The 15,370-nt window shown below is 46.0% G+C and overlaps 1 protein-coding gene across 4 annotated transcripts in view; it reads right to left on the minus strand.

Annotated features, from left to right (window-relative positions):
* Dgkg (diacylglycerol kinase gamma) overlaps nucleotides 1-15,370 on the minus strand; it is a 193,012-nt gene that overhangs the window by 32,775 nt on the left and 144,867 nt on the right. For all 4 annotated transcript variants that reach the window (XM_051191208.1, XM_051191207.1, XM_051191210.1 and 1 more), the window contains one exon: nucleotides 871-1,048. In XM_051191208.1, coding sequence (XP_051047165.1) covers nucleotides 871-1,048 — 178 coding nt within the window. The remainder of the gene's footprint in view (nucleotides 1-870; nucleotides 1,049-15,370) is intronic.

Genomic DNA, 15,370 nt, shown 5'->3' on the forward strand with positions numbered 1-15,370 from the left:
ACAAGTGACAGAAGCAGAGTTCCTGAAAGGGAGAGTTCATGCAGAAGATGAGGTCTGGGAGCTAGCTGGGGGCTAGACCCCGTGAGCCTCCAGATCACACCAAGACCTTTGGCTTTTTACTTGGAGTCAGAACTGGATTTGGTCCGTGGCACAGTAGGACATCTTCTCAGGGGTCTTTATGTGTGGTGAGAATAGACTGTTTTAGAAGGTTGTTCTAGGTATATAGCCTAGGCTGGCCTCACACTTCTGCTCTGCCTCTCCAATGCTGGCATTATAGGCAGACACCACTGCAGCACTCAGTGAGAACACATTATATATAGCATGAGCAAAAGATGGAATCCAGAGAGAAGGGATTTTAGTAATTCAGAAGAAAGAAGACAGTGGCTTAGATGCAGGCAATCAGAAAGCAGGTGGTAAGAAGTAGTTGGATTCTGGATTTTTTTTTATTAATAGTTAACTGGCCAGCGGGAAAAGAGACTGAGCAGTGAGCAGGGGGATGACCAAGAAAACTGGGAGCCAATAGAGTTCTAGAAGCTCTGAGGACAAAGGGTCCCCAGGGGGAAGGAACAATGGGTGGGGTCTGATGTTGTTTGGGAGTTGAGAGCAGGTTGAAAGCTGCTGGATATAGACAGTTAAAGACATTGGTACCCAAGGCAGGCATTATCTAGGGGTCCTTTATTGTGAACCTTGTCTTCCCAATTAGATTGTAACCTTGGTAACCCCAGGGATGATGAGTCAGCCTGTTCCCAGAGCACCAGGTCCTTGGCAACTGTGGGGTCCTCATCAAGCCTGCTGTAGGTTCTGTGTGGCTTGCTAGCTCACTCTGTCACTGAGGCCATGGCTAGAGCAATTACCCTTGAGTTTGCTTACCTTGGACACAGCATTTCAGCTCCTTTGGGTCTGTGATGCTCTTCCTGCTTTCCCGGATCACAGCCCGGTTCTTCTTGGTTTCTCCCCAGAGATTGGTGCCTCCGTACATGCTGGGAATGTTCAGAATGGCAATGCCTTCCAGGAAAATATTGCTCAGGTCTACCTCAACTCCATCACACTGTGAAGCAGAGAGAAAGCAGATCATGGTGGGGCCGTGTGTGGCAGGGCTTCTTAAAGGGTGTGGCAGGTCCTTAGCTACCCCACCACTGTCAGTTAGAAGATGGATACCTGGCACCTTCTCACACTTAAGAACTGCAGTGAGATGGAGTCATCTAGTCCTGACTGGCTCTAGGAAAGACACACAAAACTTCCAAAGGGCTAGAAAGGCTTATGGAAGCAATTTAGACCAAGGCAGTTGCCAAACTCATACCCTCAGTCTGGATCCCCCCTAATCACAATGGAGGTCTGCTGTGTCACTGGGTCCAGAAACCAACATTAGGTAGGTTCTCAACAAACGACAATGTCCATTTTATCCCTTTATTCTCTCCTCTGCCTGATAAGAAACAAGACTTTCAGGTTTGGGAGAACTTCCAATTTGCCTGTCTCTCGGAGCTTTGTAAGTGTTGCTTTGGCACACAGGCTTGCTGAGTTTCTTTATCTAGTTTCTACCACCCCCAACCCCATGGGGTTTCGAAGGTTGGAAAGCTCCAGTCAGCTAGCTGTAAATCCTATTTTGGCACAGTGCTTACCAACGCAGCAAGAACAAACAAACAAACAAAACCCACTAGCTTTGATTCTGGGTCCTTGGGATTATTAGCAATTTATTTCATTTACAGAAGAACAAACAAGACCCAAAGAGATATCCTATATTGCCCAAGAGTACACAGGTAAACTCGACATTTGTGGAATTTGACTATAAACACCACGGCCTATTAGCTTGCTTCTTTTATGAAAGGCAAGCAATTGAGAGCATGCAGTAAGGGCCCACTGCCACCTGGGTTGTCTGCTGCTGTGGTCTGGATGCCTCCATCAAATTCATGGAGCGTTAATTCCTTTGTCACAGTACTACAAGGTGGGGTCTAATTAGGATTAGAAAAGAAGGAAGCCATGATCTTATTAGCCTTGCCAGGAGGGGAGGGAAAACACAAGTTGCCTTTGCTCTCTCTGGACTGCAGAGTCCCTGGAAGCCAAAGGCCCTACCACATGCAGCCCATTGTCCCTGAACCTGAAAGGTGAGGGCTACACTTTTGTTACTTTTCACCCAGTTTGTGGTATTCAGGAACAACAGAAAATGACCTAAAATACATACCCAGAAATCAACATTCAGAGTCTTCGATGGAAGAGAGATTTGGAGCTCGCTACCATTCACAGTGACTCACAGTCTGATTTCTTTGAAATTCCTAATCAGTGTTGCCACCTTATGACTTGTTACCAACCACAGAACAAGAAAACAGAGAGCTTTTCTGGTAACTGGGAACTCATTTCTCCACTGGGGAGTTTGGACCCTCTGAATGTTCTCTCAAGTATACAGATGCTTGCTTCTGGTTTCCTCCATTGATCCTAGCCTCCCTCTTGGAGCTAGGTGGCAAGCAGCCAGCCCAGTCAGCACATCACAGACAGGGCATCTCATTACCATGGTGTATGTGGGGACTGTGGCTGGGGCTCAGTTTCGTCCTAGCATGGACAAAACCACCCCTAGCAGGGCATACACTGGGCACATGGCACAGTGCTCAGGAGGTAAAGGCAGGAGGATCAGAAGTTCAAGGACATTCTTGGTTACATAGTTCAAGGCCAGTGTGGGATGCATTAGACCCTGTCTCAAAACAGACAAACAAGAAAACTACCACCACCACCACCAAACAAAAACTAAAAAACCCCAAATCCAAAGAAACTCATTGACTATGGCCACACCATCCCATCGGTTACAATGGCCGCCTTCCTTGTGTATCTGGGAGAACTGAGGCACAGAGGAAGCTGAGCCCCTTGTTCAGCACCACACAATGTACAAGTGGAAGCACCCAGACTTCAAGGTAAGCAGTTAAGAGTCTCAGGCTTAACCATTCATCTGGGTGTGCAGCCTCTGGCCTGAGTGTGGCCAGTGCTTTGAACCTCCTTTCCAGACTTGTCTTATTTTGACTGTTCTGTTTTGCACACACCACAGTTTATTACCTGGCTAATTGGTATCATCCCTGGCATTGAAAACAACAGCACTGAGAGGATTCTGTGGAACAGGTGGTAATCACACCACTATTTCTTGGGGCTGGAATTCTATCACGTTATCATGGTCTTAAAACAAGACATGTATAAAACATCTGGAAGGGTGGAACATGTAACCTACCACCATCTTTTCCCTTAATGTGGTACAAGCCTCATTAGCTCTTTTGTTTGAAGCTCAGTGATGACTCTGTCACATTACTGGCATGAGTTCATCTAGTTACCTGAATCTCACCTTGTTATGTATTTCCCTCTCTTGAACTTATGCGGGATTGAAAAAAATATATAGCTTAGACACAGGACTTTCCATTTATGTTCATTTATTTCATCTGGTTCTCAGTCCAAGCATCCTCTAGTCTAATCAGACCATAGTTCTGTGACCTTTGTCACAACTCTCCCATCATTTGGGGATCAAGTTATATAATGGCAAAACCAGGGATAAAGTCTCCCCTTGGTCAGTGTAACATACCACACACGGTGTGGTAGTGACCTGGGTGTTGAGGTGCTTTATTGATGTGGTGTCTTCAGCACCCTGCTCCTGACCAGCCCATTTGCATTTTAGGTGGCATAATGGAGCTTTAGATGAGATGGACCTAAAAGAACATGCCCTCACCTTGGAGCTAGACGGAAATCCAGGTTGCTGACCTCAGTCCTGTGGTTTTTGTTTTTTGCTTTTTTCTGCCAAAACGGAAGACACTATTGCTATGTTCACACTGAATTTTCTAAATGATTTCCTCACAACCTCTGTCAGAAAAGCAATAAAAGAATCTATCTGAAGTCAACTATATTACCCTTGCATGTGTGTCAATCACCAACTCTTGTTTCTAGGGACTAGAAGGAAGTGCCTCCATTAGTAATTTTCATAGTATGCCCTTTTGTCTCTGGGAAACTGGTGTGACATTTGTCTCTGCCTTTCATTGGATAGATTCTCCTGTCTTCTACATGGATAGGAGCGACTTCTGGATGATATCTAGAGAATTTCAAACAACTTGGACTCAAGTGTGTGAGTTTTCCATGGCTATTAAGTTCTCTGGTGCTCTATCTTAGACATAGTGGGGACTTTAGCATCTTTCCCCCGCTTTTAACTTAGGACTTGTTCTAGTTCACTACTCTGTTGCTGTGATAAACACTGACAAAAACAGCCCAGGAGGAAGGTGTTTACTTGGCTTACATATGCCAGGTCACACTCCATCACTGTAAGGATCGAGGGCAGGAACTCAAGTCAGGGACCCGGAAGTAGGAACTGAATCAGAGGCCATGGAGGGGTGCTGATCACTGGCTTGTTCCCCAGGGCTTGCTCAGCCTGCCTTCTTATACAATTCAGGCCATCTGCTTAGGGGTGGTACCACTCACAAGGTGCTGGGTCCTCCTACATCAACCATCAGTCCAGACAATAACCCACAGATCAGCCCAATGGCCAATCTGATGGAGGTGATTTCTCTATTTTGGGTTCTCCTTCCCAGGTGCCTCAAGTTTATGTCAAGTTTGCAAACATGGCCACCAGAGAGCTACTAGCAATACAGAAAGGAAGAAAACATCTGTAATGGCACAACCCTACTGAGCTATGCTTCCCATGTCTTGTTCTGTTCTTTTTTATTGTTGTTTTGTTTTGCACATCATGCCATGTTCTCCTCAGCTGCAGTCTTCCTGGAGCCAGGCTTGTAGGTCGGAGGTGTTCTCTGAGAAGTTTCTCCTAGGTGTGGCTGCATGCTGCCTTTCTGTCTCTGGGTATGGTTCCTCTTAATGCAATGGCTCATCCTGGCCTCCCTGTTGCTGTCACAGTGACTTGGAAACAACAAGAGCCCCTTTCCCTTCTCAATGAGTTTAATGATCTGTAAGGAGTTTACCTTGGAAAGTGTTCTTATTGGTCCATCCTTCCTCTGCTATTACTAATTGGGAATTTAGGCTCTGGTTCACTGTGCCAAAATTTGTCTGCACTTCAAAATGAGCTTTCCTCAACCCTGTGCCTGAACTGTCCCCTTTCCTGTACCTCTTCCTAGATCAGATGGCCTCTTCCCTTCTTGGTGGAGTAGCTTCCACAGCACCTCAATGTATTCATTGTGGACTGAAATGTCTCTTCCCTTTTGAGAAGCAGTAACAGGCACAACTACCCTTGGCCAGACCTCCATGGGCACCAGGCTGGTCTTTGCCTACATCACCTCTTAGGTTCCTGGTAGTGAGGGAGACACCACTGCTTCCCCAATGGGTGGTGAAGGTCACTGCACAGATGGGGATGGAGGTTGCCAACACAGAGACTGGATGCCAGATTCCTCTCAAGATGAGGTGGTGAGGCTGATGCTGGCTTTACAGCAAAATTCAGCTTGCAGCTGTTGTTTGAATACTTGAATCTCTCACTGCCATTCTATCTTATAAGGGCTTAGACATAAGTGTTATTAAATCGTCTCTAGGCCAGGTTTGTTTAAAAAACAACAAAACCAAAGTGCATCAGCACTCTCCCTGACTTGCTGGCAGCACTAAGTGTCCTGTCTATCGGTAGTCATAACCTGCTAGGAGTGTTAACCGTTGCTGTCTCCCTAGAAGAGCAATCCTGTCTGCTCTTGGTAGAGTGCGTCTCCCAATCTTTAGCCGGTGCAGAGTGGGGCAAACAGGAGAGGTAGGAGGAGGACCCTGAGGTGTTTGATACTGAACTCTCTCTCCACCCTTTGGAAGAACATGCTTGGGCTTGGAGACAGAGGATTTAAACCCAGGCTCTGTTGTGAGACTGCTGTGTGATTCTGGGTTGGTCTTTGATCTCTCTGAGCTTTAAGTAGCTACCTGGAAAATGAAGGTGGGGATGAGCAAGTTTTAGTGGGAGCAAGGCAATCCCTAACTCCTGCATTATTGAGCCCCCTCCCTGCTTGCTGAGTTTGGCTAGAGCAGTCTAATGCAGCCCCTCCTCTGCACACCTGCCACTGTCTCTATTTTCTTCCTAACTCCCTTAAGATTCAAGGCTTGCTGTACTGAGTCTGAGAAAGTGGAGCCAGGGGTGGAGCACTGCAAGCCTAACTGGAACACAGGACACAAGGCCTGTTCCCCTGCTAAATCCTCCTTGTTCCATGACGTCATCCGGCCCCCTCCGGGGTCCCCATCCGGGTGGCTCCAGGGAGAGCCTGGAGGCCTTTTCCTGACGCCCTGAGCTAGGTTGGGGCTGGCAGGCTTGGCTCAGAGCCCTGGCTGAGCTGCCCCAACCCCGTTCACAGCCAGGCATGCAGCTCAAAGTCAGCGCTTGTGAGCGTGCATGAGCACCAGATCATCCTGCATAGGAGCTGCCACCAGCTGCAGGTGTTATTATAGACAACCGAGGCCTGCCCAAGGGTGATCAAGGCCCTGGTTGTTGGTTGTGGTCCACGGCGGCCCCAGCACCCATAGTTCCGGCTTCTTCAGAGCAGGGATGGTTCTTTAGGATAAAAGGTTGTTGTGTAGGTAACAAGAGACTAGGTTGGAAGGTCACGCGCCTTGAGCAAATGACTAAAGCGCTCAGGATTAGTGTTCACCCCTCCCTCACCCGATGCTTTGGATCTGCAATTTGGTGCAAACCCAGACTCTCCCAGCTCTCTTCGCTGAGGGGGTCCACAGCATTAGAGAGGAGAGAGGCAGAGTATCACACCCTGCAGCAGGTCCTCCTCTCTGACATGAAAAGGTGGTTGGGGGTAGCGGGTAGGGGGAGTTCCTGCAACTCAGCCCTGCCGACCTTTTTCAGCAGGTCCTCGGGGATAGAGATTCTACTATTTGATGGCCTGTTTCAGTTTTTAGACTCGTTGTCCCTAACCTGGATTCTCCACACCATCCGCAGGCGGATTTTCTCCGGGGTGGAAGCAGATTGTTTTTGTATCGAAGATCCACCCACCACTGGGCTGGGTCTGCTCCGGGAGCAAGGAGGTGGAGCTCAGGCCAAAAGCCCTCTAGGGGCTCCCGCTGACTCTCAGCTTCTGGCTCCCTGAGAATTCCTTTTCCAGGGTGCTCTGTGGCTGCATTATTCTGATACGCCCTTCCCCTTTCATTTTGTTTTAATCTTTTATTGTGGGTATTTTTAAAGGTGCAGGAAAATAGAGACAGAAAGGAAAAAAAAAAAAAGACCCCCAAAAAATGTTACATCTGGCTGCCAATCTTGTTCAGATTCCACATGCATATCAAATTGTTCTACAGCAAACCAGGATTTTTCCTTTTTGTCCATAAATACCATGTGTCTTTAACATTACTTCAGTCACCATCACATAATTCCTTAACTTTCTCAACAGTTCCTTTTTTTCTAATTACCGGTTTGTCTGAAGGTGTTACTGGGTTTAGTTGATGGATCTGTTGGGGTTTTGGTAGGGGCGATGATCTATAAATTCCAGTACTTTTCCTTTTTGGAGGTAGCGTCTAAGGATGATCCTGAGGCTTTTCCCAGTGAGTGACCCAACCCTGGCAGTAGTAACTCTCCTGCTGAGACAGAAATACAGGGCTGTGTCTATAGCAAAGGTCTTTCAATTACAGTGTGGAGGGAGAGGGCTGAGGTCGAGGTGGGCCACATTCTGACCTTTAACTGGGTTCTGATGGCTGGGGGGTAAGGGCCTTTGATGCCTGGTCAGATTCAGACCAAGCCTGAAGGGCTTAAGCCTGGGTAACCCTCCCTTCCATTGCCTCTCTTTTGAGGGAACCAACAGGCATCAAACAGAGAGAGCTGCAATAAATCTCCCTGTGAAGTCCTAAGGTCTGTGGAGCTGGGAGAAGAGTGGGTATGGTGGGCAGGAAGGGGAAGAGTTCTTTCTGATTTGGCTTGGTCGGCTGGAGGGCACATCAGGGTTCTGGGGAAGGCTGGGCTCTGGCTGGTCTGACCTCTTTGGTTTGGAAAGAAGATAGTAGCTGAGGTTGCTAGTTAGCTGGGTCCTAGTAACTGCCTTTTATAGACTTTAAATTGTTCTGTGTGACCAAATAGTTGTGGTCTGTTTACTGACCCTTTTATATCTGATAAATCCCTAATTGTCTGAGATGCAATGGCTCCTAAAACTGTTCCAGGTGTCTTGTAGGTAAGCAAGTCTTTCCTTCACTGCATTTCATGGCTTTGAGTTCCCCTTGGATAGGACTTATCTACCACATGTCCTCCAAGAGACATGAAGTTCAATAGAAGATAAGGGCAGTGTCCTGCACGGCTCTATGTTCTCCATAGACCCAGGCATATCTAACCCATATTGAGTGTTCAACATAACTACCTGTGAATTGAAAGCAAAGAACTTGTGGAGAAATCCTCATTTTCCTAAAATAGAAAATAAGCTGTGCTGTGAAGACCACTGACAAAATATTACCAGATGAATCTGCCCGACCTGTCTAGGTGAATAATGATGGCTAAGTGAAGTGGACTTAATGTCCAGGACAGGCAGTGATTCGAATGCTAACCCTAGTCTGCAGGAAGTAATCTCTGATCATGGCTAAGGTACCACACCCTATACGCCCCAATAGGAAGAGGCTTGAAAGGCTGGTTGCTGAAGCAGAGAAGACAGAAGCAGAAGCACTCACTTGTTCATCAAGCATAAAGTGAGAACTTACTCTCTGCTAGACTTAGGAATGGAGTGGAAATAGGACAGGACCCATTTCCCTGGCCTTTCTCAGGTCAGCATTGGAGACAGGTACTGCTAACTGCATATCAGCAAGATCTCCAGGAAAACAAAATCAATGACTGAGCAATCGTTGTGCTTTAAGGTATGAACACTCTGATGGTAGCAAGATACATCAGCAGAAAGAGTCAGGAGGAGATGCACCAGCTAGCAGGCTGGCTTTGATGCACGAATGGCTGGAGACAAAGAGACACAAAAGGAAGTGCATACTTTCCTATCTGCAGGACCTATAACTAGAATTAGAGAATTTATTCTGAGTGTATGAAAAGTAGCCAGGGAAGTCGCTATATTTGTTTTCCCTAGAGAAGGATGAGTGAATGCTTTTAGAGTGAATTTCTGCTATTTATTGTGAGGGAAGAAACCAGGCTACATTGAGTGGAAAAAGCAGTCTTGGGAAGGGAGTCTACCTATCTCCATAAAAAACTGGGTCTGGTGTATAGGTAAATTTTACAGGCAATGGCTTTCCCTGTGTGAGGAGAGCCTATTTGAGAGGATTTTAGGAGTTGATGTCTATTGTGGGCAGTAAGATAATACCATCCACATACAATAATGTACATCATGTTTAGCAACTTATGAACTAGGCACATCATATATTTTATATTTAATCTGTTTAACTATGCAGCATCAGTGTTTATATGCTCATTTGTCAGATGAAGAAACAATGACCTGATGAACTAAGGAAGGTCTTTCTCTTCCAAACTTCCAGCTAGTGCTTGTCTTCTCCAAACCTCCAGGTTTCTTACATGAGATGCAAGTGGCAAGATCAAGAAGCCAGACCAATGTAGAGAGTTTGTACATGAGATATGTTAGTGCTGTCCTGTTACATATGAGACAACATGTAGAATGTTCACTACAGGGGTAGTGGGAGGGGCTGGAGAGAGATGGCCCTGTGGTTAAGAGAACTTGGTGCTGTCATAGAGGAACTGGGTTGGGTTCCCAGCACCCACAGAGCAATTCACAACTGTCTGCAACTTCATTTCCAAGGGTCTGATACCCTCTTCTGGCTCTAGGAATACTCCACACATATGGTACACAAAACAAAAAGAGCCTTTAAAAAAAATAGGAGAATTATAGAGGGAGGCATATAAGAACTGGGACTGTACAGCTTTTTGTGAATTAATGTGATGCTATGTAAAGATGACATCATTAGCCCGGTGAAAGGCAGTCACATGCAAGAGTGAGGAGGTGGATAATATGCCCGCAATGGGGGACTTCATTCATGCATCCACACACACTGTGTATTGATGCTATTCCAAGCAGGCTGCCAAATACCAGAATCAGTCACAAGGAACAGGACATACTACTCTTGTTCAGTGTGAGGGAGAATGTTCTGAAAGTCCATGCTATCTAGACATGAGGTCAATGCCTAGATGGGATTTTCTAAGCTTCCTAAGGGCTTCCTGCCCTTCCAATGATCAGAAGGCCAGAGGCTCACTCATGTGATGTGTATTAGGATGTGCTAGAATGACTCTTTTGTTGAGTGTGTAAGTTAAAATAAAACCCCTTCCAGTTCAGAGATTGAGCATTTACCCTGGCAGGCTATTGAACACTGCACTGAAGCATCTTGTCCTGCTATCCCTCTTTGCCCAGCCTTGACCTCCCAGCTGTGTGCTCCACATTCTCTGACAGCTAGCTAGCCTGGAAAGGAGCTTCCATCTGTGACAGGGATGATGAGGTTCTGGTGAATTTGTGTGGGCTCAAGGAATGTGGCATTGAAGCCATGCACACACAACCTGCTTAAGAACATCCCATGGGCAAAATTGTTTTCTTCCTCTTTAGCCCTACTCTGTTGCTATGCCAGGAGGGCACAATGGTGCCTTTGACAGGGGCAGCTGGAAGGGGGTATTGGCAGAGAGGCTGTAAGTAGACTGCTGCAGCTGGGGTGGGGGAGGGGGCTCAAGTTCATGTCCAGGAGTGAGCCTGAATTGGGTGCCAGTTTCCAAAACAAAACTGCTGTTTCTCTGAGCTGGTGGTGGCGGGTTGCCTCAGAATTGGACAGAGGGCAAAGCCGTTTCCTCTCCACAGCTCCACCTCTCCGAGTTTAGAAAAATGTTGGTATGTTAGGGCATTCTTGCTCAGCATGCTGCCTCTGGAGAGCTGAGGCCATTGCCTGGAAGGGATTTCCTAAGAGTTCAACTCCATTACGAAGAGCGGGACCATAACCTTAGGACCTGGCATGGCTCCAGGACAGGTAGACTTCTGGGCACCAAGCAGGGCTCAGAGCGGAGACCCTTTCTTCTGCCTTGCAGGGTCACTCACTCCAGTCTCACTGCCCAGCATCCTCGTTGCCATACTGGCTCTGCCCACTCACTGTTTTAACTCAGTTCGGTGGGAAAGAGGTGGGAGAACCCTGGCATTTCCTGTCCTGGTTCACAGTTGTCCAGACCCTCTGTGACAGCCCAGAGCTGGGCGTGGGATGTCTTCCCACTCTCTGGGGGGGGGGGTTAGGAGATCTGAGTGCCAGGCTGTTAGCTCTGGTATCCATTCCTCACTTTGTGTTACAACAGAGCAGGTGGCTCCCTTTCATGTTAGCAGCTGCTGTCAAAAAGGTGTGACTTCAAGTGGTCATTGGCAATTTCTATTAATGTTCACACTAAATGCGAGAGTTTCACACTTCCATTCAACTTTTTTTTTTTTTTTTAAATCAGCAAATTGCAACTGAGGAAGTACTTCCTTTTAGGCTCTTTGCTGGCTCCATCACTGCAAAATGAAAAGAGTGTTCTTGCTTCAAACAGCTCACCATCTGATGCACACAAGTCCTGAAGGGGAGTTGGCCTGTCAACTAAATACCCACATGCATTAGTTGCACAGTAGAAGTGTAATGCAGAGCTGTCCCTCAGTGGGTCTCCTGGCATTGTTGGGGGCATGTAGGTCTGACATCACAGACCTAGGTATGAAACCTGTCTGGTCTTAGAGTATTTATTGTATTTATTTTGAGACACATCTCGCTGTGTAGCCTTGGCTAGTGTGGAACTTGCTAGTTAGACCAGGTTGACCTCCAGGTTACAGAGATCTGCCTGTCTCTGCTAGGATTTAAAGATGTGAGCCACTGTGCCTTTTAATGATGAGTACTTATTTATATTCATGAGACTTTATGAGGATAATACACAGGATACAGAATTGTTATGGTAATCAAGACATTGTATGGAGGTGCTAGGATTTGTGGATTGTAACAGATTTGAGGTACACATATTCCTGCATAAGGACATTTAGTTAGTCCCATGTTAGAGTTGTTGTCCTTCATTAAAGAGCCAATTCTTTTTTCTTCTATAACCTCACAGGCATTAGAAAGACAGATATCTCTTCTGCATTCCATAAACCATATTTTTCCTCCCTGAAGCACCTGAATCATGGATTGTGGTAAGGAAGATTATGGACTCTTTTCAATATTCTAGAACATTGGAAGCTGATGCATTTCCCACAGACGGTGTTGCTGCTCACTCTTAGCCTTGAAAGATACATTGCTTGGGTAAGTTATTCTTTTACCAAGGGACTTTGGTAGCCAAAAGCTAACCTGTCTTGGGGCAGAGGTTAGCTAACAGGGTCTCCCAGAAACTTGCTGGGGACAAGGCTCTAACCTGGAATGTCAGTAATGGGACTCCTGCTTTAGACCTCTAGGACTTCCTGGGGTAAACTATCAGACACACTACAAACCGCCCAGCTGTTTTCGACAAAATGTAGGCATGAGGCTTAATCTTTAAAAGTCATTCCCAAGTCCTTGGAAGATACAAAGTACATTATTGTCAGGAATCTGAAGACAAAGGAAAATCAAAGCAATTCACAAAAAAAACAAAGGCGATAGAAGAGAATGAAAAAGTAAAAGTATATAGATGAACAGAGCTTGATGTGAACTGCAGGGTGCATATTAGCAGGAAATACAAGAAGAAGGTCACTTGAGGGAGAGAAGAAGTTTCATCAGAGCTGAAAGCAAACAATGGAATTTCATAAGGGGATTTTAACAAAAAGTTTGTCCTGAGTCAGCGGAACGATGCTGTGTCCATGAAGGAGACTTGTAGTCAATGCCCGGGTAAGAGGAAGGGAGGCCTGCATCATTGCACTATGTTTAAAAATGGATTTCATGGGTTGAAAGAGGCCAGTAACCCTAGCACTGACTCTAGGGGCCTGGTTGGTGAGATTGAACATGTACTCTGGCAGGCCTTGCCCTTCTCCCCGCTTCCCTCTGTCTTGCTAAAAACTGTTAGATTACATTCCTAACATCAGCCATCAAGGTCTGTTCTCTTATCCTGCCACTTGGTCTTCTTGAGGCTGACCATCATGGTTCAGGTATCTAAGTATTGAAGTCCAGTAATCAAAAACCCCCTTTGGTTCATCTAATTAGATTGACCAAATCAAATCATAATACTGCATCCTAGCCCATCCTATCCCAGACCTCTCCTTTTCTGCTGCTTTTCTACCTGAGTCAGAAAGCAGCCACTTTAACTTTTCTTCCCCATTTACTAAAGGTTTTCTCTGTGAAAAGGAGTGTTTGAGTGGTTTGTGCCTAATCCAGGGTCTGAGAGGGAGTCCCTGTGTGGGGATCTCCTTTAGAGATTGTTGATCACTTTTCTGTCTTTTTCTCCCTATTTTTGATGCATTTGTCATTTTGACCTTTGAAACCAATAAAGATTAGCACACATTTCAGGAGACAGGACAAGGAAACCAAGGCAGGTGCCTCTGGAATGCTGGTACCTGGCAGATGGGCTGGGAAAGGAAGCCTGGGTGGCCAGAGCTGCCTGGAGGGCTTACACTGGGCTGCTGCTGGACTCAGGAGCCCATTGGTTTGACTGAGGAAGGAAATTCTCCAAGAGACTTTCACCCCAAGATGCCCTAGCTTTGCTTTTAGCTGTTCTCACTCTGTTCTTCCATGAAGATGTTTCCATTTAATCTATTCAGGTCTGTTGGTCTGAGTGGCCATCTCCACTTACTTGTTCTGTGCTAACAAAGTTCATGTCAGAAGAAACCAAGGCTTAAAGATTACTTCCCTTCCTAGTTAGAAATGTACAAAACAACAGGGGGCGGTGGGTGAGGCAGGATCAGAGAACACCCAGTCTATGCCTGAGAGCCATGGTTCCTTTTCTGTCACACACTGGCCGAGTGAACTTAATCTATCAAGTCCTTGATCTTTGTCTTTTAAATAATAATGGCATTGGTGAGTTTGGCACAGGAACTCGGGGGGGGGGGGGGGTAGAGGTGCTTACTATACTATGTAACAGTTTCCTCCGAGATTGAAACATTCCATGATGTAGGCAAGTTCTATAAACAGGAAGGTAACAACTCAAAACAGCTTCAGGAAGTTCCTGAAACTGACCAGATTCACTAGGCCCCTCCCTACCAGAGGGGCAAAGCCATGTTGCAAAGACTCTGAGACTAGACCAGCTGCTGTGTAGTGTGCTCCAGAGTCCTAGCTTTGTGAGCTGTCACCCAATGCTGAGGTGGGCTTTTATAATACAGCTGTCTTTGAGTCATTTCTGCTCCTGCAAACAACCCCTTGCTGTAATTAACCCCAATCAAACTTACTTGTTCACCACATTGGACTTTAGTGGTTATCTGTGCTTTGGTGCGTTGTGAGTTTCCTATTTGGAATGAGTAGATATGTGTATTGTGTCTCCCCAGGATAAGTGTTGTTGCCCAACAAATACCCAGAACTCACAGGGTGAAAAAAAAGATCTGTGTCCTACAAGTGTTCTCTGCCCTCTACACTCATGTTATGGCTCATATGAACACACACACATACACACACACACACTGCAATTTAAAACGTGGCATTAGCTCAGTTAGCTAAAGGGGTTTGCTCAATCTTAAAGTGACCTCACTCATTATTTACTAAGGTTTTTGCTTTGTTTAAGACAAAGTCTCATTGTGTAGCTGTGGATTGGTACTCATTGTGTAGTCCAGGCTGGCCTCACATTTGCTGAGATCGTCCAGTCTCAGCCTCCTGACTCCTGGGATCACTGGCTAGCCCTATACGCCCTGTTTTATGAAGCTTCTTTACACACACAAGTTATTTGCTCTAAGAATTTAGTATTTTTATAGGCAAGATTCTAGTTATCCACTGGGTGGGATATTGCTAGCATAAAGCCCTGAAAATTCCCTTTTTAATTTTTAGTGAGGAGTCCTAAACATTTTAATGGAAGTTAAATTCATAAAACATACAAATAACCATGTTAAAAGTGTACAATTCAGAGGCATTTAGCATTCTCAACTACATTGTCTTTTGATGCTTTTTTTTTTTTTTAACATACATTGGTGTTTTTCCTGGCATGTATTCTGTATGAGGGTGTTGGGTACCTTGGAACTGGAGTTACAGGCAGTTGTGTGAGCTGCTGCCACATTGTCTTTTTAAAGTGACATTGTAAGACTTAGGTCAGTTTCATTTTGTTGTAATGAAGGCACTGCATGACAACCCCATGCTCAAGTGGGGCACAGCAAATTCTCCAGGTGCAGATGGAGAGGCACTGGCCAGGTCAGAGGGTCCATAAACACACTTTCAGGTTCGTGCGCATAGCCAGATGTCTCCCTGAAGTAGTTTGCCACTTACATTCCCATTAGCAAGATCTAAGCGCTAGCTTCTGTGCCTCATGAGCAACAGTGGACTGGGCATTTGTGGAGCTCTAGAGAGCAGTTAGAAGTAAGGCAGCAGTGGGGTGTCATAGCACAGGCTGCAGTCTTGGAGGGATGCTGTGAGAGGTGGG

This window comes from Phodopus roborovskii, unplaced genomic scaffold (genome assembly GCF_943737965.1).
Source record: "Phodopus roborovskii unplaced genomic scaffold, PHOROB, whole genome shotgun sequence".
NCBI classification, from domain to species: domain Eukaryota; kingdom Metazoa; phylum Chordata; class Mammalia; order Rodentia; family Cricetidae; genus Phodopus; species Phodopus roborovskii.